Source organism: Ammospiza caudacuta, chromosome 25 (assembly GCF_027887145.1).
Source record: "Ammospiza caudacuta isolate bAmmCau1 chromosome 25, bAmmCau1.pri, whole genome shotgun sequence".
Classification (NCBI taxonomy): domain Eukaryota; kingdom Metazoa; phylum Chordata; class Aves; order Passeriformes; family Passerellidae; genus Ammospiza; species Ammospiza caudacuta.
Window position 1 is genome coordinate 7,302,782 of NC_080617.1, and position 22,349 is coordinate 7,325,130.

Consider the following 22,349-nt stretch of genomic DNA (forward strand, 5'->3'; position numbering starts at 1 on the left):
CGCGGCTGCGGGCGCAGGTGAGGCCGCGCCCGGCGCAGGTGAGGCCGCGCCCGCCCCGCCGCCGTTCCGGTCCGGTCCTGCCGTTCCTGCCCCGCCGCCGTTCCTGCCCCGCCGCCGTTCCGGTCCGGTCCTGCCGTTCCTGCCCCGCCGCCGTTCCTGCCCCGCCGCCGTTCCTGCTCCGCCGCCGTTCCGGTCCGGCCCCGCCGTTCCTGCCCCGCCGCCGTTCCGGCCCCGCCGTTCCTGCCCCGCCGCCGTTCCGGCCCCGCCGTTCCTGCCCCGCCGTTCCGGTCCCGCCGCCCCGATGGAGCCCCCGCGCTCCTGGGGCCCCGCACAAGCGGCCGCCTGGCTCCGAGGTGAGTCCCGGCTGTCCCCGGGGGCTCTGGGGTGTCCCCAGCCTGGGCACACGGGGCAGGGGGTGGCGGCGCTTCCCGTCCTGCTCTCCTGCCCGGAGGGGCATTCCCGGGGTGCGGTCCGGCCGTGCCCACCCTTTAGGCTGAGGCCGGGTGGGCTCGGTGTGTGGAGAGGACCCTGCCACCAGCCGGGGGTCACCGCTGGGGTGGCACTGCCAGGGGGCACTGCCAGGGGACACCCCTGGGGTGGCACTGCCAGGGGGCACTGCCAGGGGGCTGGTCTGTGCAGGGCTGGACGCCGCCGTGCAGGGATACCCTTTCGAGGCCTGGGGGCTCTCGGGGCCCGAGCTGCTGGGGCTGGAGCCGGGGCTGCTGGAGGCTCTGGGCGTGCGGCCCGTGGGACACCAGGAGCTGCTGCTGGAGGCCGTGGAGCAGCTCCGGAGCCTGGTGAGCGCCGGGATCCTGGCCAGGAACATGGGGGTTCCCTGGGCTGAAGGACCAGGATGTGGGGTCACCCTGGGCTGGGTGGAAGGTGGGGACACGGGGGCACCCTGACTCAGCGGAGGGGGGCTCTGAGCTGGGCAGAGGGAAGGACATGGTGGCACCCCGAATGCCACCCTGCCCGCCCATCCCCTGTCCCCCCTGTCCCCCCAGGACTCGGGGCTGGCGAGCACCAGCCTGCGGACGCTGACGGAGAGGCTGCGGGAGCTGGCCCGGGGCATCCAGGGCCTGGTGCGGGGGGGGCTGTGGGCAGGGGATGCCCCCCGGCCGCCCTCCCTCACCCTCCTGGCCCGAGCCATCGAGCTGCTCGGGGCTGCCAAGGAACTCTTCTCCTGGCTCAACAGGTCTGGGCAGGTGGGGGCACCCCTGGGTGCTGGGTGCCCCCACTCTGGGGGCTGAGCTCTGTGTCCCCCCAGGTACCTGTTCTCCACCCTCAATGACTTCTCAGCCAGCCAGGACATCATCGTGCTGTGTGCCCAGCTGGCAGACACGCTGCAGGCGGTGAGTGCCCAGGCTGGCTGCTCTCCTGACCCCCAGGGCTCTGCTGAGGGGACGTGGGGTGCAGGGGGTGCCCCACAGGGACCCCTCAGCTGGGATGGAGCCACCCCATGGTGCTCATCCCCCATCCTGTCCCCCAGGACATTCCTGCAGCCCAGAGGAGCAGCGGGATCCTGCAGATTGTGAGCGCGGGCTGAGGAGGGAGGGGGTGGCAGGCCCGGGGGGCTGCCAGGACCCCCCTGACCCCCTCACTGTCACCCCCAGTGCCAGCACATCGAGGGCATCTGCGAGAGCATCGTGGGCTGCAGCCCCCCGGCGCTGCTGGACCGCAGGGCTGTGCTGCAGAGCGTGGGGCTGGCGCTGCTGCCCGGCCCACAGGGCAGCCCTGAGACCCCAACACTGCTGCCCGGCCCACAGGGCAGCCCCCCAGCGTCCCCCAGCACCCCAACACTGCTGCCCGGCCCACAGGGCAGCCCCCCAGCGTCCCCCAGCACCCCAACACTGCAGCCCAGCCCACAGGGCAGCCCTGAGACCCCCACACTGCTGCCCAGCCCACAGGGCAGCCCCCCAGCGTCCCCTGAGACCCCAACACTGCTGCCCGGCCCTCAGGGCAGCCCCCCAGCATCCCCTGAGACCCCAACACTGCCCCTCGGCCTGTGGCACAGCCCCCCAGCGTCCCCCAGCACCCCAACACTGCCCCTCGGCCTGTGGCACAGCCCCCCAGCGTCCCCTGAGACCCCAACACTGCCCCTCAGCCTGTGGCACAGCCCCCCAGCATCCTCTGACACGCCAACGCTGCCCCCCAGCCAATGGAGCAGCCCCCCAGGATCCCCTGAGACCCCAACACCGCCCTGTGATGTTCTGGGGAGCCCCCGGGCACTGCTCACTGCCCGGCTGGTGAGTGCCCCCCACCCCAGGGCCCCCCTCTGCCCCGGGACCCCCACTCACACCCCCACCTTGTTGCCCCCAGGGCTTTGAGGTCACCTCCACCAGCTCCTGCCTGCACTTCGTGTCTGCCACCAGCCCGGGGGTGAGTGAGGGGCCCTGTCACCCCCTGCCCCCTGGTCACCCCCTTTTATGGGAGGAACACCCCCATCCACGGGATCCTGTGAATCTCTTAGGGCCCTGATCTGCCTGACCCAGACCCAAAAAAATTGACAAAAATATTCAGGAAAAAACTGAGAAAAAAAAAATTGGGGTTAAAAGGTCCTAAAAAGAGCAGGGGGGATGCCTGTGCTGAGCCTGTGTAACTCATCCCACGGGTGAGCACAGCCTGGGCATGGGGGAGCCCCCTCTGTACCCCAACCCCAGCTCTGGGGGTGCTGTCAGGTTGAACCCCCCTGGTTCTCCCTGGCCAGGAGAGATCCTGCGTGGGGTCAGCCCGGGAGGGAAGGAGGGAACGAAGGCAGGAGTGGGCACCCCACTGTCCCCCTGTCTGCCCAGGCCCTGGCTGCCCACGGGGGCCTCGTCCTGCCCGGGGATGAGATCGTGCAGGTCAACGAGCAGGTGGTGGTGAGTGGGGCACAGCGGCTCAGGGTGGGAGGACATGGGCAGGGAGGGCTCGGGGCACAGGTGGGGATGCAGGAGTTGTGAGCGGCAAAAAGCAGCAGCCATGGCTGGGAAAGGGGCACAGGAGCCATTGCCAGGAGGATCTGGGGGATGTGGGATCTGTGGCTGGCTGGGTTCGGGGCTGAAGCATCCGCACAGCTCACCCAGCATTTGCAGGTGGGTTGGACACCTGTCAGCCTGGCCAGGAAGCTGCTGGAGAAGGGGGACAGGGTGACTTTGGTGCTGAAGAAGATCCCCCTGGACCTGCCCGGCTCGCCCCCCTCTCCCAGGCAGCAGGTGAGTGATCCCAGTGCTCCCAGTCCAGCCCCAGCGCCGCACTGGGAGTCAGGCAGGGATGCTCAGAGCTGGGCATCTCCCATCGCCCTGGGGATTCCTAAAGCTCTGGGCTCCATGGAGGGATGGGGCTGGCACTGACCCTCCGTCCACAGTCCCCAGGAGCATTTTTGGATGCTGCAGATTCCCCTGGCACCAGGAGTGGTGAGAGCCCGGGCAGCCCCGTGTCCTTGAGCTCCAGGTGAGCCCCATCCCGACACCCCAACACCCCAAGGAGATGTTTGGGTGCACCCAGGGCCCTTTTTAGGGGCAGAGGCGGCAGCAGTGCAGCAGCTGCCTGTGAGCAGCTCGGGACGCTGACAGGAATCTCAAGGAATGACAGAAAGGGGAGTTTGTAATTCATTCACTTGGTAACGTTGTAGTGGGGCTGGAGCTATATTTAGCCATGACCCTTCTCCCCTCCCGGAATGGAAAGGCGTGCGGAGAGCCAGCGGCAGCGCGGGGCAGGGCAGCCCGCTGGAACGGGGCTGGAGCCGGGCTGGAACCGCGTGGGAACCGGGTGGGAACCAGGCTAGAACCGGGTGGGAGCTGGGCTGGAACCGGGCTAGAACAGGGCAGGAACGGGGCTGGAGCCGGGCTGGAACCGCGTGGGAACCGGGCTGGAACCGGGTGGGAACCAGGCTAGAACCGGGTGGGAACCGGGCTGGAACCGATCTGGAGGTAAACTGGAGCTCCGCACGGCGCCCCTGCAGCCCCTTCCCGGGCAGGGAATGCCGTGAGTGCCCCATCCCGAGGCAGACCGGGGATCCCGGCGGCGCTCCCGGAGCTCGGGGCTCAGGGCTCCCGTTTCCCTCCCAGCGACGCGGCCGACCTGGACTCGGGAGCAGAGTCTGTCCCGGACCCCGTCACTGACGAGGAGCAGGAAGAGGCCGAGCGGGAGCCGAGGGCAGCCGCGGAGGAGCGGCCGGGCCCGGCTGGGCAGGGTAGGATGGAGCGGGGCTGGCGGGGATGGAGCAGCTCCCCCAGCACAGGAGGGACAGCCCTGCTCGCTGTTCACAGGCGCTGCAGAGGAGCTGTGGGACAGCGGCACCCCCCTGGACACCCCCCTGGACACCCCCCCTGCCCCTGAGCCCCCTGGCACAGAGCTGAGCCCCGGGGCGGCAGAGCCCGGCCCTGCACAGGTGAGAGCTGGGGGGGTCGGAGCTTCCCCTTGAGCCCCTGCTGTGGGTGCGGGAATTGGGGGTCCCTAAGGGGGTCCCTGTGGCTGTGGTGCTGCTGGGGGTGCTCAGCAAGCACTGCCCTGCACTGTCACTGAAATGTCACCTGTGTCCCCATGCAGGGCAGCCCCAGCACGGCACGGAGACCTAAAGGTGAGCAGAGCTAAAGGTGAGCAGAGCCCTGCCAGGCTGGGCTGGGGGCTGTGCTGGGGGTCTCTGCTCCCCCTGCCCTGTCCTGGGGGTCTCTGCTCCCCCTGTCCCGGGGGTCTCTGCTCCCCCTGCCCTGTCCAGGGGTCTCTGCTCCCCCTGCCCTGTCCTGGGGGTCTCTGCTCCCCCTGTCCCGGGGGTCTCTGCTCCCCCTGCCCTGTCCAGGGGTCTCTGCTCCCCCTGCCCTGTCCGGGGGTCTCTGCTCCCCCTGTCTGGGGGTCTCTGCTCCCCCTGCCCTGTCCGGGGGTCTCTGCTCCCCCTGTCCGGGGGTCTCTGCTCCCCCTGCCCTGTCCGGGGGTCTCTGCTCCCCCTCTCCTGGGGGTCTCTGCTCCCCCTGTCCCGGGGTCTCTGCTCCCCCTCTCCCGGGGGTCTCTGCTCCCCCTGCCCTGTCCGGGGGTCTCTGTTCCCCCTGTCCGGGGGTCTCTGCTCCCCCTCTCCTGGGGGTCTCTGCTCCCCCTGTCCCGGGGTCTCTGCTCCCCCTCTCCCGGGGGTCTCTGCTCCCCCTGCCCTGTCCGGGGGTCTCTCCCCCAGTGCCCTGACCCCAGGCCGTGGTGCAGGCGTGGCCACGCGGCTGAGCCGCCGGCGGGTGTCGTGCCGGGACCTGGGCCGGGCTGACTGTGACGGGTGGCTCCTCAAGAAGAAGGAGCACGTGGCATTCATGGCCCAGAAGTGGAAGCGCTGCTGGGTGGTGCTCAAGGGCCACACGCTCTACTGGTACAACCACCCCAATGTGAGTGGGGGCCTGGGGTGGCTCAGTGCCCGCCTGGGCAGCTGGCATCTCCCACACGGCTGTCCCTGTCCCTGGGGTCCTTGTGCCCACCTAGGCAGCTGGCACCTCCTGGTGTGGTGCCCACACGGCTCTCATCCCTGTCCCCGCAGGATGAGAGGGCTGCAGGACTCATCAACGTGGCCACCTACAACCTGGAGAGCACCAGGGAGCAGAAGAAGAAATAGTGAGTGGGGTCTGTGTCACTGTCACCCCCAGATGGTGGCGGAAAAGGGAGGGGGGGTGCTGTGCCAAGGCCACGTGCTGATGTGTCCTGCTGGGACCCACTTGTGTGTCCCCGTGGGGCTGGTGAGGTCCCCACAGAGCTGGCACCTGAGCAAGGCCTGCCCTGTGTTCCTGGGGTTATCTGGGATGAGGCTGAGGGGGCTGCAGGGGTCTGGGGGCTCCCCTGTGTCCCCACAGCGGCCCAGCAGCCACCCCCCTGTCCCCAGCGTGTTCCAGCTGTGCCACCAGACATACAAACCCTTTGTGTTCGCTGCTGAAACCCTGGCTGACCTGAGCATGTGAGTAACTGAGCCATGGCCAGCGCTGGCCCCAGCACCCTGGGCTGGCCAGGAGCCTCCCGTCCCCCTGTCCCTCCCCAGGTGGGTCAGTCACCTGGTGACAGCCAAGACAAAGCACACGCTGGCCCAGCAGGCAGTGCCAGACAAGGAGGAAGGTGAGGAGGGGTCGGTGGCAGGGGTCCCCATGGGGTAGGAGCATCACGGGGAGCTTGGCCCAGGATTTGGGGAGGTGACAAACCCTCCCTGAGGGGCGCCTGGGATGACTCTCAGCCCTGGGAGGGAATTTCTGTCTTCTCCCATGGTCTCCAGACTGTTACAGTGAGACAGAAGCTGAGGACCCCGACGATGAGGCCCCCAGGCACGGATCTGACCCGGTGAGTGGCCCTGGGGACACCCTGGGCACACAGGGACAGAGTTCCCTGTGTCACCTGCTGCCCATCTCTCCCCCAGGCAAGGAAGAGGCTGCAGAACAGCCAGGAGAAGGCACAGCTGTCCCCAGGCAGCAGCCCCCAGGGCAGCCCCCGGCCCTGCTCCCCCTCGGGTACGTGCAGGGGGGCACACCTGACCCCTGGCACCTTGTGTCCCCCCTTTTGGGTGGGCTGGGGGTCTCCAGTGGGGTGTGCTTGGCTGTGAACCATCTCGGGATGAGGGAGCCTGCAGGGAAGGTGGAGAGGGATTTTGTATGAGTGCACAGAGTGACAGGGCAAGGGGGATGGATTTGAACTAAAAAGAGAAGGTTTAGATTGGTTTAGAAGGAGTTGGTTTAGGAGCTGGTTTAGGAGGAGTTGGTTTGGATTGGTTTAGGAGGAGTAGGTTTAGATTGGTTCAGGAGTTGGTTTGGATTGGTTTAGAAGGAGCTGGTTTGGATTGGTTTAGGAGGAGTTGGTTTGGATTGGTTCAGGAGCTGGTTTAGGTTAGTTTAGAAGGACAGTCCTCCCTGTGTGAGTGGTCAGGCTCTGTCACAGGGTGCCCAGAGCAGCTGTGGCTGCCCCTGCATCCCTGGCAGTGCCCACGGCCAGGCTGGATGGAGCTGGGAGCACCTGGGACAGTCTGAGGCGTCCCTGCCCCGGCAGGGGTGGAACAGGATGCTCTCTGAGGCCCCTTCCAGCCCAACCCACTCCCCGATCCCACACCTTCGGGCCCCGCGGGGTCCGGGCCGTGCCCTGCCGCTGCATTTCCCGTGTCCCCGCTCAGAGCCCGGCGGGGAGGAGCTGGCGAGCCTGGCGCGGTGCCTGCGGCAGGGCGGGCTGTCCCTCACGGGGCAGCGGCGGGCGCTGACCCAGGAGCAGTGCCGCAAGTCCTTCCTGCGGCGCAACAGGAACCCGCACATCAACGAGCGGGTGCACGCCGTGCGGGCCCTGCAGAGCACGCTCAAGGTGGGAGCCTGCGGCCCCTCAGAGCCCCCGGAGCCCCCTGCCCGCGGCCGGGCCCCATAAAACGCGCGCGGTTTGTACGGGCAGGCCAAGCTGGCGGAGCTGCAGGCGCTGGAGCAGCTGCTGGGAGAGGCCGCGCTCACCTCGGACACGTTCCGGCGCTGGAAGGAGGAGCACCAGGAGCTGTACCAGGAGCTGCGGGAGGGCTGGGCAGGGCAGCGGGGCCAGGGCGGTGCGGGGGAGCAGCACGGAGAGGCGGCCGAGCCCTGACACCCACCGGCCCTGGCACCCACGGCCCTGGGCTGGGCAGGGCAGCGGGACCAGGGCGGTGCGGGAGAGCAGCACGGAGAGGCGGCCGAGCCCTGACACCCACCGGCCCTGGCACCCACCGGCCCTGCCCTGGCTCGCTGCCCAGCGCGGTGGGTGCTCCGTGCTGGGGGGCCTGAACGCGTCCTGGAAGGCTCAGCCCCCACCTGGTCCATCTAATTCCTTTATTTTAAGTGACAGTCTTAATTTTTCCTTGCCTGCAGTCGGCAAGGAGGGGATTTTGAGCGCCCGCTGGGGCGCTGCCAGCCGGCCCGGCCATGGGCTCTGCTGCTGTAAATAAACGTGTGGACAGGGCATGGTCCTGCCGTGGTTTTTCTTGGCGCTGAAACCATCAAATCATGGAATTGGTTTTTTTTGGCGCTGAAACCATCAAATCACGGAATTGTTTTGGCTGGAAGAGACCTCCGGGACCATCGCGTCCAGCTATAAACCTGGCATTGCCGCGTTCACCGCTAAACCAAGCGCCACATCCGCGTGTTTCTGAACACTCCCAGGGACGGTGACTCAACCACTGCCCCGGGCAGGCTGTGCCAGCGCCTGACCACCTTTTCCATGGAGAAATGCCTCCTGACATCCAACCTCACCCTCCCCTGCTGCAGCCTGAGGCGGTTTCCTCCTGTCCTGTCGCTCCCCTGGCAGGAGATCCAGAGGCGCCCCCGATCCCCCATTCCCATTTATTTCCATTTCCCTGGACTGAGCGCCCGCCCTACGGGTGCCGCCCGCGGCCACTCTTCCCTAACCAGAGCCCTTCGCGGCGGGGGCGGGGCCAGCGTTCAGACGAGCCAATGAGGCATCACTGGGGGCGTGGTCAGAATATTCAATTGGCTGACACACCAGGAAGCCGCGCCCCCCGCGCTGTGCCACGCCCCTCCCGGCGGTGGTAACGGTCGCGGCGCGCGGGGGTGGCGGGAGCGGCGGCGGCGGCAGGTGAGGGACAGAGCCGGTGTCGGTACCGGCCCTGAGCCGCGCCCACACGGTACCGGCACCGCCACCGGGCGCCGGCAGCGCCGCTGCCACACCGGCACCGCACCCCGCACCCTCCCGCCCGTCCGGGACCGGTGTGTCCGCTCCTCGTGGCCGCCCCTCAGCTACCGGGCCCCGCTCTCCCCCTCAGGGACCGGGGTACCGACACCGCCCCCCCTCCCCGCCGCCTCCTGATCGGGTGCTGAGCCCCCAGATCCCCCAGGGCTCCTCAGGGTCTGCCCCTCCCCACCCGACCCTCACGGACCGGGACCTCCAGCCCGTCAGAATTGACCTGAAATTATTTCTGCCTAAATTAACCACACCTAAATTAACCACAATGAGCGCTGCATTGATGTGGAAGCGTTTCGTTTCTTTGCTGAGTAAAATGCTGTTTCTGGTTCGTTATCCTGTTGTATTCCTAATGTTTCTGTTAGCTTGTAACATCTGTGTACCTTAATATTTTCTAGGAATTAATTTCTTATCTGAGCTCTTTGAATCAGTTTAACAAAGATCTGTAACAGCTGCTGAGTGAGGATTGAGTATGGGTTTGTAGAGGCCTTGAATTTCCAGTGTGTAATTTGTAAATTGCACTTGCATTACCAGAGACAGGAAATTGGCTGACTGAAGCACTCAGGGAAATGGATAAATTAACCCAAAACTCTGGGCAGATAAGGATTGCCATTCATGGCACAGAAAGGCTGAATTTTGAAGGACTTCTTTCCTCATGTAGTTGCTCAGTGACCTCTACAGAGGGCAGAAATGATCTGGTTGAGAGTTGAGACTTTTAAAGAGAAATTTTTAATCTCTGTAGACACAGATAACAGCTGGAAGGTGCTGCTGAGCACCTGGAGAATGGTGCAAACAGGTATAAAGAAAACCTACAAGGGTTTATTTTGCTTTTTTTTAAAGTGTTGCTGCAGGGGAAAACTAGATGTTATTGGGAGAAGAGGCTAATTAAATACCAAATGCTGTGCTGTTCTGATGAGTAGCTGCTGTGTTGGTTAGTGGGAACGGGGTGTGGTTTATACTCACTCAAAATAAGGATTTTCTTCGTTTATCCAGCTCTCTAGGTAGATAAGATGGCTGCTCCTGAGAAAGATCCAGACCTGAGGCTGCTGCAGAAGAACCCACTGGGTAAGGACAGTCCTTTCTGCAAAGCCCTGCTGCTGTCAGATCCCGTTTCGCTTTCTCTGAGGAAACACATGGCCCTCAGAAGATTCTCTACCAGAAGCTTTTTGTTAAAAAAAAAAAAAAAAATCTCATTTTCTGCCCTTGCCTTCTTTTTCAGCAGTCATTTGGTAAGGAATTTCTCCCTTAAGCTGATAGGGGAGAGTTTTTTAGAGTTAATGTAAAAATATCTCTTTAACTTGCCCGTTTTTGCTGTGCTGCTCCTTTTAGTCAGAGCACCAGCTGGCTGTAACATGACCAAACTAATCAATGGGAATATAATGTACAGCTTCTGCACTCTGACTTCCTTACCAAGGTTGTTTTTCAGTCTCCTGTTGATATTATTTCACTTCCCTGTGCTTCCTGATGTTTCCTTTAGCAAATGACATTTTTTAACAGGAACTCAGGGAGCGAAGCAAGGAGTGCTTGGGGTTTGGAGGCACTGGTAACTATATATGGCTTAATTAAAGGGTAAATATCTGTGTTTTTATCTCGGCAGACCCCAGCAGCTGTCAGAAGAGCCAGTTCCTGGAGAGTGAGTGGAAGGCAGCCATGGTGTCCCTGAGCCGCTGTCCCAGCGTGGCCGAGAGCAGGGACGGGGGCATTGGCACCTCCTGCTCGGACAGCACCGAGGGTGAGGGGCACCTGGGGCACAGCCTGGCACAGTTGTGCAGCTGTTCCCAACCCAGGGGAGGGCTGTGTTACACTCACTGTGTCCCTGAGCTTGGTCATTGTCTCACCGCAGGGCTTTAACGGACCAAAAGCCACCTTGGTGACTTGCTGGTTCTTATTGTCCAGTGACAGATTTATCAGCAAGTCTGTCGGGTGATTTAATTTTTTTTTTTTTTTTAAGGAAATAATTTGTGTTTTAAGGAAATAATTTGTGCCTTTGTGTTTGGCTCTGCAGTGTTAGAGCTGAGAGCTCTGCAGCCTGGCCTTCAGCTGAGGCGCGCTCTGTGAAATTTCTGGTCCCAGCAATCCTTTCCACCTGTTATTTTAACCTTCATTGATTATCTTTTCAGTAATGAGGGACTTTGTGGTGTTCCTTCAAACACTTCACACATCCCTGTGTTTCAGGGAGCCTTTGGAATGAGATTTGGAATGATTATGAAGATTGTAGATGTCAGTAACATGCTAGTGAAATGGGGGCTTTAGGTCTGGCTGTTGGCATTATTGCTGGAAATACTACACGAGCACACATTGAAGTGCTCCATCAGGCCTCTCTGAGGATGATCAAACACCGTTTGGCAGCTGGGGGCAGGGGAGATGATTTCCTTTGGGGAATGACCCTGCTGGGCTCTGTCACAGCCGAGGGTGACCCGCAGGCCTGGCTGCTGCTGGGGCACGCTGAGCTCAGAACATTAGTCAGAAATGTTGTTGTGAGGACCCCGAGCACACTCAGGGAGCTGATTGCAGCACCCCCACGTGATGTGCTGCTCAGGGACCTCGGGTTCCTGACAGTGACACCGGGGGATAAATTTAGGGGCTGTAAAAGGAAATGGTGCTGTCCCTTCCCTGTGCCAAGGTGAATGTGCTTGCAGCTGCCCAGCAGCATGGTGTTCTCTGGAGTCCAGGCTGTGCTGAGAGATTTTCTCATTTGTGATGAAAGGATTGAGTGCCTTTATTGTGACAGTTCTCATTATTTCACTTCCCTGTGCTTCCTGCCATTTCCTTTAGCGTGGTTTTGGTCTTTGCACAGTCTGATTTGGGCTGTATTCAAACTGTAGTGTTTGTTCATTGTTGTAGCAGTGCTTGGAGGGTACAAACAGGTGTGAGGGTGACTGGCTGGAGCATCACATGGGGATGGGCCTTGGGCCAAAGCCATGAGGAAATCAGGAGTGTGTTTCTGGGACAGACCTGGAGTTCCTCTGACACAGAACGTCTCGGGACAGGAGTGGGAACAGACACTTTGCTGTTTGCCTTTCTGAGCCCTCGCTGTTGCTGTATTGAAATCTGAGAGCTGCTAAGAATAACCCTGGGTTGCCTGCAGCCAGGTTTGGTGCCCCGCTGGCAGGACAGGGGCTCTGCCTCACTTCCTGTGGCCGTAGGTGAGAGCCATCGCCCTGCTCTGGGACAGGCTCTGCCGAGGTGTCCTGCAGGAGCTGGAAGGTCAGATCCTCGGCTCAGCAATGCTGCGGGCTCATCATGGGCTCAGGGAAGGCTCCTGTTAGCTCTGCTCACCCTTTGGAGTCGCTGAGCTGTGGGACGGGCAGAGCGGGATCGCGGGCTCAGTGTTCAGACCTGTAAGTTTCAGCCTTTTTATTCAGTACCAAGGACTTGATTTCTAAACCTAGAGGAAGATAATCTACTCTAGTATAATCCTGAATCAATGTTAAAAATATGGATTAAACTCGGATTCTTCCCGTGGTGGTAGGAACAGGTCAGCAGGCTCCTGAAACCTGTAGTGAGGGGGAACACAGGTGTGCCTGAGTCATGCTGCCGCTGCTTTCAGTGGGAAAGGAGCTGGTTTTAAGATCATTTTGGAAAGCTGACTGGAGGATTGTGTTTTCAGGACTGTAATTAGAGTATCACTCCTCTTCTGCCCCCAGACTTTTGCAACTCCAGTAGCGGCTCCTCATTCCACCCCATCAAAACCCAGGTGACCATTCCAACGGCCCACGTTATGCCTTCCACGCTGGGTGCCTCGCCCTCCAAGCTGTGCCCTGCAGGGGACCAGGGCTCTGCACAGCCTGCCGGGCCGGGGCTGGCCAGGAGCGGGGAGCTGAGCGCCGGGAAGGCCTCCCAGGTGCCCCCCAGGGAGCTGCTGCGCCTGTGCCGGGCCTCGGGGGACGGGGGCTGCGAGCACGCCTGGCCTGCTGCCGCCGAGCGCACCCGCACCGAGGGAGCCTGCAAGTTCCACACCCCTGCCATGGAGCAGACCCTGAACCAGTCCCTGCTCATGGACAGCCTGTGCACCGAGCCCCTGCACGGGTGCCAGCGGTTCAGCCCCAGCTCCGAGGCAGGGAAGGACCATTACAAGGTGCTGCCAGAGAGCAAACAGGCACCGGGGGCCAATGGAACCCGCGAGCCGCGCGGCGCGCCGTGGCCCAGCGGGAGCAGGGTGATGCCAGCGGGACTCCAGGCCAACAGCTTCTATTCCAAACCCGTGGCGGCTCCCCCAGGCCGAGCCTGGCTGCAGGAAGGCTGCACCCTGCACTCCCACCAGGGAGTCTGCGAGCTCAGTGCCTGGAAACAGCAGCTGGACAAGGTGCAGCTGCAGGTGGAGCAGATGCAGGTAGGCAGCTGTGGCTGTGTGAGTTTGAAACCTTTCCTGTCTCTGTAGTGAGGAGTTGTTGTCCCAGACTAAGGAGGCAGGGGGAAAATGTCTGCTGCTGCTCCCTGAGTGACAGCAGGAGTCTCCTGAGGGTCTGTTTTTACAGCTTGTGGTGTCACAGGTATCGTTTGACACGCTGCGGGTGCAGAGCAGCCCTGGATTGCGTTACAGCCTGCTCCACCTGCCAGATCAGGAGCTGAAATGCCCTGTCTGATAGAAACTGGGAAGAAAAAGCATGCCAAGAGGTTTTAAGCAGTGTCTAGAATGGCTTTGTTCTGTAGCTAGGGTTAAGAATGACTTTTTTTTGAAAAAAGGCATGAAACTTGCTGCAGTTTACTAGGTGGAAACAGTTTGTTTACTACCTCCCACCAGCTGTACCCTAACGGAGACAAATTGTTTCCAGCGAGCTAGGACAGTGATCTAAAATTATTTGTTAATCTCCACTTGTGCTTGGGCAAACCTTCTTGTTCTTGGACATCAACAGAGACTGAAATAGCCCTGCCCTGGCATGCAGATGAGCACACAGTGTGCAAAATGGCTGCAGCAGTGTTGCAATTACCCCTGTGGGGCACAGACCTCTCCCTCCTTGTTTTGTCTCCTCTTGCAGTTACAAAATGGAGGCACCTGCCCCCATTCCTCTCTGTGTTCCCCATCCCTGCCTGCACCTGACCCAGCCCAGTGGATCAATATCCTGAACTCCAATGAAAACCTGCTCAAGGAGAAGGAGCTCCTCATTGACAGGTGAGGCTTTCATGCTGACATGTGGTTCAAAGAGTCCAGTCCAGTTCCATTTGGAAAGTACCAAGGAAGGCTCATTTCTGGACAAAAGAGTCCCTTTTGCCCAACTGATCTTGTTTTGTTGCAAAGAACAATATAAGAATCTCAGAAAACAACCTGAGCTCTTCTCTCCTTCTTGAAATTAGGACAATGATCCTGAAGGGCTCAAATAAACTAATTTTAGTTATGGTTTTCTGTGTTTTATAAGGGATAAAGATTTCTGTTCACGTCATGATTATCTGGAATGTCAAAATAACTGCCTCTTTTGCTTAAGGACTTTGAGACCTTTACTTTAAATTTCGGGTTTGTGACTTTGGGCTGGCAAACAACATTTCTCTTATCTAAGGCTAGTGGTGCACAAGTCCTAATGAAAAGTACCTTCAACATCTGGACTGTAAATACTTTTCCTTCCTTATTTTGAGTCATCCGTTGTCTGTTCATTCCCCTCCTAAGCTCCAGAGTCTAGCTGGATCCTCCAAAACGTGCAAGGCTTGTGTGTTTTACCTGTAATCATGGTTGGGGGAAGGTTGTTTTTGAAGGGAAGAAAAGTTAATAATAATTGTAAAAACGGTTAAAGTGTTTATTTCTCTGCAGGTGAGCCCTGAGTGGCAGCGTTGTGTTTGTGCTCTGCCTGTCACTGAGTGGAGCACAGTGCTGTGCTGGCTCTGTTTGTGCTGTGCTGCTGCTCTCTATGTTTGGGAACAGTGAATTGCCTGTTTTGTTGCAGACAGAGGCAGCACATTTCCCAGCTGGAGCAGAAGGTCCGTGAGAGTGAGCTGCAGGTGCACAGCGCCCTGCTGGGCTGCCCAGCATCCTATGGAGACCTCTACATGCTGAGGATGCAGGTACAGCAGGTGCCAGGGACAAATAGGTGCTGAATGCCATGGCCCAGAGTGCTGCTGAGGTGTTGGCTGAGCAGGACTGTGCGGAGTCAGATTATAAATTGTCCCTTGTGTGGAGTCACCATCACCTCTGTGTCCCTTTGGTTGGATTAAAGCTGTGCTGGTGATCAGGAGCTGTTTCAGATGGGCTGAGGGATGTTTGGGTTTTGGGCAGGATGAGCACACAGCCCCGGGGCAGTTTGTAACCCCCCAAATTCAGGGGCTGTCTGTGCCTGCAGGAGCTGCAGAGGGAGAACACCTTCCTGCGAGCACAGTTCACAGAGAAGACTGAGAGCCTCAGCAAGGAGAACATTGAGCTGGAGAGGAAGCTGGCTGCTGCAGAGCTGGATGTGAAGCGGGGCCGGGAGTCCCTGAAGGAAACGGTGCAGAAACATGCAGAGGAGCTAAAGAAACAGGAAGAAAGGGTATGATCCCGTTGCTCTGGAGATGGGAGTGTGTTTTCTTGTCACTGTAGTGCTGAGGTGAAACTTTTCTGTGGCATTCTGTAATTACAGGTATTTTCTCATCTTGTTGTAGACTATGGTTTACAAGCAAAAGCCTCTCCTCCTGCAGTTATAAGCATTTCAGTGCCTCCTCTTTTAACCAAAAAAAAATCCTGTCTTTCTCTCAATGAGCAGAAACGAGTGAAGGGGATCTTGTATTTTGGCATTATGTGGCATGCAAAAACCTAAATGAGTGGGCTTACAGAAGACTGAAGAATAAATAAGAAATTAAATAAACTTGTCTGTAACTGTCCCTGCAGGTAAAGGGAAGAGACAAACACATTAATAACCTTAAAAAGAAGTGCCAGAAGGAATCTGAACAAAACAGAGAGAGACAGCAGAGAATTGAGACCCTGGAACGATACCTGGCTGATCTCCCCACCCTTGAGGACCACCAGAAACAGAGTCAGAAGGTAAAACTTCCTCTGAGCTGCAATGCTGACCTCACATACTTGCTCAGGTGGCTTTTCCATAGTTCCATCCACTTCCCTTTTGTTGCAGCTGAAGGAATCTGAACTGAAGACCACTGCCCTGCAGGAAACAGTTCTGACTCTGGAAACAGAGCTTGGAGATGTCCAGGCTGCTTTCAGGGAGCAAGAGCTGCAGCTGGAAACCCAAAGGCACAAGGAGAGGGAGCTCCTGTCCACTGTGCACAGGTAGGAACGAGGGATCAGCTTCATCCTGGCACTGCAGGAGTTGCTGCATGAGGAGAGCCCTGGCAGGTGGGGAACTGGGATGCAAACAGGGCAATGCTGATATTTGATATGAAATTAATTTCCCTTCTCTAAGTAAGGGAGGGATCATAACTAAAACTGTTTTTTTCCCCGTGGTTCTGCTCATTGCAGCTTGCAGGACAAGCTGCAGCAGTATGCAAAGAATGCAGAGAGAGGAGCCCCTGGCCAGGATGGGGAGAGGCAGAAAATGGAGCATGACTCTCTGAAGAAGGAGTGTGACTGCCTCAGGAAGGTAAGGGGCTGTCCCAGGCAGGAATCACACGTTTTTCCTTCCACTGAGTCACACCAGGCACTCAGAGGAAATTGGGGACTTTTAAAGACAGACTAAAGCAGCAGTTCCTGGAATTGCAGACTGCAGGGTGCCAAAAGCTGTTCTTGATGTGATAACCACACACTTCTCCAGAAATGCTGGGGAGAAGCTGCAGAATGCAGAAGAGGGGAGAGGAAAGCCACAAGAATACAACGTCTGGTTTTAGCTCATAAATCTAATGGTGCCTTTTATCCAAGTGCACTCCTAAGAGCATCTGTGATTAGAGCAGTAAATGGACAGGAAAGAGGAGAGGAGATGCTGTCCTACTGAAGGAGAATTCCTGGTGGTATTTCTGGATCTGGGTGGCCACTTCTGATGCCTCTGCTTTTAATTCCAGATTGTGGACAAAAAGCAGAAGAAGATGGAGCAGTTATCCTTGCAAGTCAAGGTGAGAGGTGATGGGGAGGGACCCTGAACTTGACAATATGCTGTGAAATGAGTTACTTACTGTGTTCCCATGGTCTGTTCCAGAACCTGGAAGAACAGGTGGCCCAGGAGGAGGGGACAAGCCAAGCTCTGAGAGAGGAGGCAGTGAGGAGGGAAAATGCTCTGCAGCAGCTCCGGGCTGCCGTGAAAGAGGTCAGGGGGGGTTTGAGTGAGCAATGGATTGTCTCTGAGCAAGGCCCTGAGTTTAGTCAGCAGCTCGGTCTCTCCTGCTAGTCATTGTCCTGTCAGGGCTGAGGAGGGAGCTGTGCCCTGCTGGGAAGCAGAAACAGCAGGTTGTGCCTCGGGAATTGATGGGGATGGGATGGAGGAGGCTGAGTGTGCCAGCTGGGGGCAGCAGAACAGGAGCCCAAGCACAGCCCCGGGGTCAGAGCTCCCTCCCAGCCCTCTTGGCAAGGTGCACCAGCTCCTGGAAGCTTTTACTGCTCTGGCTGGCAGGGACAGTGCAGCTTCACTTCCCCCGTGGCAGTGACACTCGCTGCTCTGGCCACGGCCTGGAGGGCTGCGTGCAGCCCAGCCCCTGCCCCAGTGCTCCCCTCACACAGCAGCTGCCTTCAGCATGCAGTGCTGCCCCAGGCGCCCCCTGACGTGCCCTGTCCGTGTGTCCAGCTGTCCGTGCAGAACCAGGAGCTGATAGAGAAGAACCTGACGCTGCAGGAGCAGCTGCGGCAGGCGCAGCTGGCGGCGCAGCCCCTGCCTGCTGACGCTGCCCGCCTGGCCCAGGAGCTGCACGGGGAGCTGGCCAGCTGCCTGCAGGACTTACAGTCTGTCTACAGCATCGTCACCCAGAGGGCTCAGGGCAAGGACCCCAACCTCTCCCTGCTCCTGGGCATTCACTGTGAGTACCCTTCCTTTTGATGGCAAAACAAACCCTTCTGTCTGTGCTGTGGCAGAATGAAATAACTCAGAGCATGGAAAGTGCTCTTTCTGGGCTTCTGAATGCTCTTTCTATGCTTGGCTTGCTTCAAAGGTGCATGTTCTACTTAGCATTCAGTTATTACAACCTCTTTTGCAAATGTGAGTTGGTTTTTCTGGCTGATTTGCAAATGTGTGCGATCCTTGCTGAGAACTGCGTGTGAGGAAACTCCTCCCTTCTGTGACCCCACAGCTGTGCAGTACCCTGTGAGGGAGAAGGATGACCTGCTGAGCCCTGACGGACTGGCCAAGAAGCTGGTGCAGGTAAAAGAGCTTCACAAAGAGGTGGAGGACTTGAGGACTGCAATATCTGACAGATACGCTCAGGACATGGGAGACAACTGCATCACCCAGTGAAGAGCACTCCCAAAGTAAGACAGGGAATGAAGACTTGAACCTCTCAGGAGTCTTGTGCTCCTACAACCCTAAACTATTCAGCACTTTACCATCCCTCTGCTTGGGTACAAGACTTATCTGATCTGTGAGGAATCGGGGGGTTTGTGGCCAGAAGTGTTCAGCTGCTGACTGGGATAGTTCAGGGCTCCGGTGTCAGGCTTTGCAGTAGCTTTGATCTTGTGGGATGTGTTTTATGCTGTGTTTGCTGGAGCTGCCGTGGCCTCTGATGCTGGGAGATGGATTCTGACTTGCCTTCCAGGCATGTCAAATGCTGAACATGCAAGTGTGACAGTTAAAATGGTGGCTGAAAGGAAATGTACGCCCTGGTCTCGCTGATAACCTCCCTGTGCAGGTCCTGTGGGACCAGAGGCTTGTCAGGGTGTTTGTGGGATATCTGGGTTCCACGGGCAGGCAGCTGTGCCAGTTCCACTGCTGGCATTTACATCGAGGTGCTGCTGCCTTGGACTGATGGAGCAGGACCTGCTCTCCTCAGGTAGTGCAGCCATTCAGCAGCCAGCACGAGCTGAGGACTAAAGCAACACTAAAAGACTCTGGAGCTGCTCCTCCTGGGCACTGTTACCCCAGAAGCCTTAAGCCTGTTGTCCCCCTGCATCGGCACTGGGAGTGGGCTGTGATCCAGACTGCAGAGCCAGTGGATTGGTGCTGAAGTGCCTTAATGGGCTGGAAGAACCCTCTGCCCCCACTCTGCTCCGTGCCTAATGCATCCCCTGGCAGGCGAGGGGCTGCTCTTCCCTCTCACTGCCTTTTAGAGCCATCAAACCATCCTGGGGAGCCCCAAGTGTCTGTGGGCCCTGCCAGAGCCTCTGTGCCCTGGGGACACCCCTGCTTTACTGGAGAAAGCCATACTGCTCCTGATGTGGAGGGGTGGCACAGGGAGCCCTTCTGCCAGCTGTGGCCACTTGGGCCTTGTCCCAGCCCTGTCCCTCCTTCCCTGCTCCTCTGCAAGTGACGGGATTTCTGAATGAGTCCCTGAGGGATCAGTCTCGCTGTCCCACCACCCTCCCTACCCCCAGGGACAGCTTTACTGAGTCTGAGGGTGGAACTTGGGTTTTCATCTTAAGAGCAAGATGCCCAAGCTGTGACAGGGAAAGTCCTGCTGGCACTTGTGGTGTTTGGCTGCTCTTGGGCTGTGAGCCCTGGGTTTGGCAGAAATGCTTTTGTTATTCCTTTGTGTTACAATTTTAAGACCAAATCTGTTTTGTTCTCGGTGTTTGGCCACCATGGGGGACTGGTTGCTTTGTCCTACACAGGGAGCACACAGCCGTGTCTGTCTGTCTGTCCTGCTGTCCCTGCGTGTTCTGTTCCTGGCTGTGTCCGTCCCCAGGCTGCTGGTGCTGTGTACTGAGCAAAACACATTTCCAGGGCTGTTTTTGAAGCTGTCCTGACTGCTGGGAGCTCTGCTGGCTCCTGCAGCTTCTCAGGGGGCTTGGGCTCCATCTCCTTCTCCCCTTGGCTTTGGGTGTGCTGTGAGGGCACAGCTGTGCCCTCTGCCCCTGCAGAGGTGATTCTGAGATGGGATTATTGTGGCTGGAACCGCCTGGCTCTGTCCCAGCAGCTGGGCTGCCCTGTCCTGTGTCCCCTCCATGGGGACATGTCCTCTCCTCATCCTCCTGCTCAGCTGAGCCCCTCTGGCCCTGTCTGCTGCTGCTGCAGGGGAAATCCTGGGCTGCAGAACACCCCAGGACGGTGTTCCCTCCCTGTCCCCCTTCCTCATCCCACGCGTGTCCCCCGGTGTCGTGCCCGGTCCCGTTGGGCTCGGTGTCTTTGTCCCAGCCTCTGTCTCGGCGCTTGTTTGTATCGGGTATTTGGAGTATCAAATAAAGCTGCTGTGCCCCATCGTGCGAGGCCGTCCTGCCTGGGGAGCGAGGGAGGGAGGGAGGGACAGAGGAGCTCCGGGGCTGCTGCCGGTGCGAGCGATGGCTCGGGGCCGCTGGCTCCGCGGTGCCCGGTGGCTCCCGGTATCTGTCGGGCTGGTGCCGGCCATTCCCGGTGCTGCTGGGGCGGTGTCGGTGGTTCCCGGTGCCGGCTGTTCCCGGTGCCGGCCGTTCCCGGCGCCGCTGGGGCGGTGTCCGGGGCCGGCCCCGCCGAGTTCGCATGCCCGGTGCCGCCGGCCCCATTGGCCGCCGCAGTCACATGCCGGCCGGGCGGCGGCGGGGCTGCCGCTCCTCCCTCCCTCCCTCCGTCCCTCCGTCCCTCCCTCGCTGCTCCCCTGGCCGGGCTGGCGCTGGGAGCGGCCGCGATCGCACCATGAGCACCCTCAAGGTCTACAGCACGTCGGTGACCGGCTCCCGGGAGGTGAGCACCGGGCGGGGCACCGGGCACCGGGCAGGGCTGCGCGGCTCCGTCCGTGCGGCAGCGCAGCCCCCTCGCCCCATCCTCGCTGTCCCCTCTCCCCTGCACCGGCCCCATCCGTCCCCAGAGGCGCCGCTCCGTGCTGGCTGTCCCACACGGCCGGGGCCCCGTGCTGAGCCCCGCTGGGTGTGTGCCCACCCGCCCTCGGGGCTCCTCTCCATCCCCCGTAACCCGCTCCTCTCCCACCCGCCTTCCAGATCAAATCCCAACAGAGCGAGGTAACCCGAATCCTGGACGGCAAGAACATCAAGTACGAGCTGGTGGACATCTCCCAGGACAACGCTCTCCGGGAGGAGATGAGGGCCAAGGCAGGCAACCCCAAAGCCATCCCGCCCCAGATCGTCAACGGGGACCAGTACTGCGGGGTGAGGCTGTGCTCCACGCCGGGGCTGGGGGTGGGTGCTGTCCTGTCCTGGATGTGCTGCACACCTTCAGGATGCCCTGTAAATTATTTATTGTGAGGTGCGGGGACCAGCACGGCTGTTTGTCTCAGGAAAAAGGGGACCCGGGCGGGGGTTTGGGTGGCAGTGGGGCTGTGCCCGCTTTGTCCCGTCATCCTTGGCACAAGCGGCTGTGGCAGGGCTGTGGAGCAGATTGTGCCGTGGGCTCAGGGCCCCTCCTGCCTCGGGAGTGACCCTGTGGCGTTTCCCCGCAGGATTACGAGCTCTTTGTGGAAGCTGTGGAGCAAAACACTCTGCAGGAGTTCCTCAAGTTGGCCTGAGCCCCGCTTCCCCTCCCAGCCCGGACTCTACCTGCATTCCTGAGCGCCCTCATCTCCCACCACCCTCACCTGTCAGCGCTGTCCTGGCACCTCCACCTGCATCCCAGCCCAGGGAAACACCCACGACCAAAACTCCTCATTGCAGCTGCCTCCGAGTCCCTCCTGCTGAGCCCGGCCTCGTCTCAGAGGGATCCAAAGAAAGCGCCGCTCGCTGCTCGGGCTGTGAGCAGAGCTGGGCCTGGCTCGCGGCAGCTTCCAGTGCCTCTGTAAACAGCAAAGCCTCTGGGGCTGTGTGAGGTGATCCTGGCCTTCAGCCCCCTCCTCTGCCTCGCCAAGGAGGGGCTTAGGGCTGCATGGGACTTCCCACTTCTCCCAGTTGCTGTTAAAATTGTAAATTCTGCTGCCTCACTTCCTTTTTTTTTTTTTTTTCCTTTTTCCCTCCTCTTCATCTCAACTGCAGAGATTATGGCAACTAAGTAAGGGTGGGTTTTTTTTTGGTTGTTTTTTTTTTTTCTTTTTTGTCTTAATTTAATGCAAAAGTACTGCACAGAATTGGGTGTGAGTGCCCAGCACGGTGGGGCTGGGGCTGAAGGCTGCCTGGGGAATGGGTGGGGCTGGCAGTGGGATCCGTGCTGCTCTGGCCGCCCTCCGCCCCGAGCAGCTCCCTGGTGAGCATGAATGGCTCAGGGCTGCCCCACAACAGCTGATGCTCCAGCTGTCCCATCTTTTCCTCTTTGTGTTGGCTTGTTTGCGATCCTGGACCAAGTGCATTTTGTTTTCCTGCCAAAAAGCAAGTTTATAACCAGTGTTGTCTTCCGAGATGCTATTAAATGTTACTGGACCTTTCACGGCGCCGCTCTTGCCTTTCTTTTAAATTCAGTTTTATTTTGGCTACAGGTTAAACACCGCCCTACCTAAGGATTGTGAGTCATTTCCAGCTGAGTGGGTTGTGCCTGCTGCTGCAGCCTGACACAAAGACCTTAACACCTTAGCTTGCTGCTGCTAATCAGAGGCTCCCAGGACGTGTGGGAATGTCCTACGGCGCAGCAGGGACAGGTACCAGAGCATTCCTCCCCTCTGCCACGGCAGGGACAGCCTCAGCCAGACGTGGCAGGGAAAAACAAACATCGGCACAAAGATTGGGACACAGAGGGGCAGGGGAAACAGCTGCTCCTGAGTCTGCTCCAGGTGGGAAGGGAGGAAGCTGAGGGAGAGCTCAGTGCGTTGAGTCAGTGCTCACAGGGAGCTGGGGAAGCTGCTGGTTTGCTTCCTGTGTTTTAGTAGTG

The 22,349-nt window shown here is 59.4% G+C and overlaps 3 protein-coding genes across 3 annotated transcripts; all 3 read left to right on the plus strand.

The window, feature by feature from the left end:
- Positions 1 to 301: 301 nt before the first annotated feature.
- On the plus strand, positions 302 to 7,644 carry CNKSR1 (connector enhancer of kinase suppressor of Ras 1). The gene is made up of 23 exons (XM_058819844.1): positions 302 to 353; positions 640 to 797; positions 1,005 to 1,195; positions 1,268 to 1,352; positions 1,490 to 1,531; positions 1,614 to 1,729; positions 2,063 to 2,246; positions 2,320 to 2,379; positions 2,793 to 2,861; positions 3,075 to 3,194; positions 3,347 to 3,432; positions 4,050 to 4,174; positions 4,260 to 4,403; positions 4,514 to 4,561; positions 5,173 to 5,345; positions 5,495 to 5,568; positions 5,834 to 5,905; positions 5,987 to 6,060; positions 6,215 to 6,279; positions 6,356 to 6,446; positions 7,100 to 7,281; positions 7,366 to 7,510; positions 7,589 to 7,644. Exons 1-23 carry the CDS (start codon positions 302 to 304, stop codon positions 7,642 to 7,644), a joined length of 2,412 nt encoding a protein of 803 aa, XP_058675827.1.
- Positions 7,645 to 9,647: 2,003 nt separating this feature from the next.
- CEP85 (centrosomal protein 85) lies at positions 9,648 to 19,716 on the plus strand. Its single transcript, XM_058819791.1, has 13 exons — positions 9,648 to 9,702; positions 10,235 to 10,369; positions 12,285 to 12,970; positions 13,617 to 13,750; positions 14,514 to 14,631; positions 14,907 to 15,092; positions 15,431 to 15,583; positions 15,672 to 15,826; positions 16,016 to 16,136; positions 16,552 to 16,602; positions 16,686 to 16,793; positions 17,268 to 17,496; positions 17,767 to 19,716. The coding sequence occupies exons 1-13, from the start codon at positions 9,648 to 9,650 to the stop codon at positions 17,928 to 17,930; spliced, it is 2,295 nt and encodes a 764-aa protein (XP_058675774.1). The 3' UTR covers positions 17,931 to 19,716.
- A 430-nt stretch (positions 19,717 to 20,146) lies between these two features.
- On the plus strand, positions 20,147 to 21,899 carry SH3BGRL3 (SH3 domain binding glutamate rich protein like 3). Its single transcript, XM_058819821.1, has 3 exons — positions 20,147 to 20,285; positions 20,540 to 20,707; positions 20,998 to 21,899. Exons 1-3 carry the CDS (start codon positions 20,238 to 20,240, stop codon positions 21,061 to 21,063), a joined length of 282 nt encoding a protein of 93 aa, XP_058675804.1. The 5' UTR covers positions 20,147 to 20,237; the 3' UTR covers positions 21,064 to 21,899.
- Positions 21,900 to 22,349: the final 450 nt, after the last annotated feature.

Bases quoted from the DNA above. Each gene is read 5' to 3' on its own strand.
- CNKSR1 (XM_058819844.1), top strand. From the start codon at position 302: ATGGAGCCCCCGCGCTCCTGGGGCCCCGCACAAGCGGCCGCCTGGCTC. The intron at 798-1,004 runs GTGAGCGCCGGG...CTGTCCCCCCAG, and splicing joins TGGAGCAGCTCCGGAGCCTG to GACTCGGGGCTGGCGAGCAC. The intron at 4,404-4,513 runs GAGCCCCTGCTG...ACTGAAATGTCA, and splicing joins GGGGGTCGGAGCTTCCCCTT to CCTGTGTCCCCATGCAGGGC.
- CEP85 (XM_058819791.1), top strand. From the start codon at position 9,648: ATGGCTGCTCCTGAGAAAGATCCAGACCTGAGGCTGCTGCAGAAGAAC. The intron at 14,632-14,906 runs GTACAGCAGGTG...CTGTGCCTGCAG, and splicing joins TCTACATGCTGAGGATGCAG to GAGCTGCAGAGGGAGAACAC. The intron at 15,584-15,671 runs GTAAAACTTCCT...CTTTTGTTGCAG, and splicing joins ACCAGAAACAGAGTCAGAAG to CTGAAGGAATCTGAACTGAA.
- SH3BGRL3 (XM_058819821.1), top strand. From the start codon at position 20,238: ATGAGCACCCTCAAGGTCTACAGCACGTCGGTGACCGGCTCCCGGGAG. The intron at 20,286-20,539 runs GTGAGCACCGGG...CCCGCCTTCCAG, and splicing joins CGGTGACCGGCTCCCGGGAG to ATCAAATCCCAACAGAGCGA. The intron at 20,708-20,997 runs GTGAGGCTGTGC...GTTTCCCCGCAG, and splicing joins ACGGGGACCAGTACTGCGGG to GATTACGAGCTCTTTGTGGA.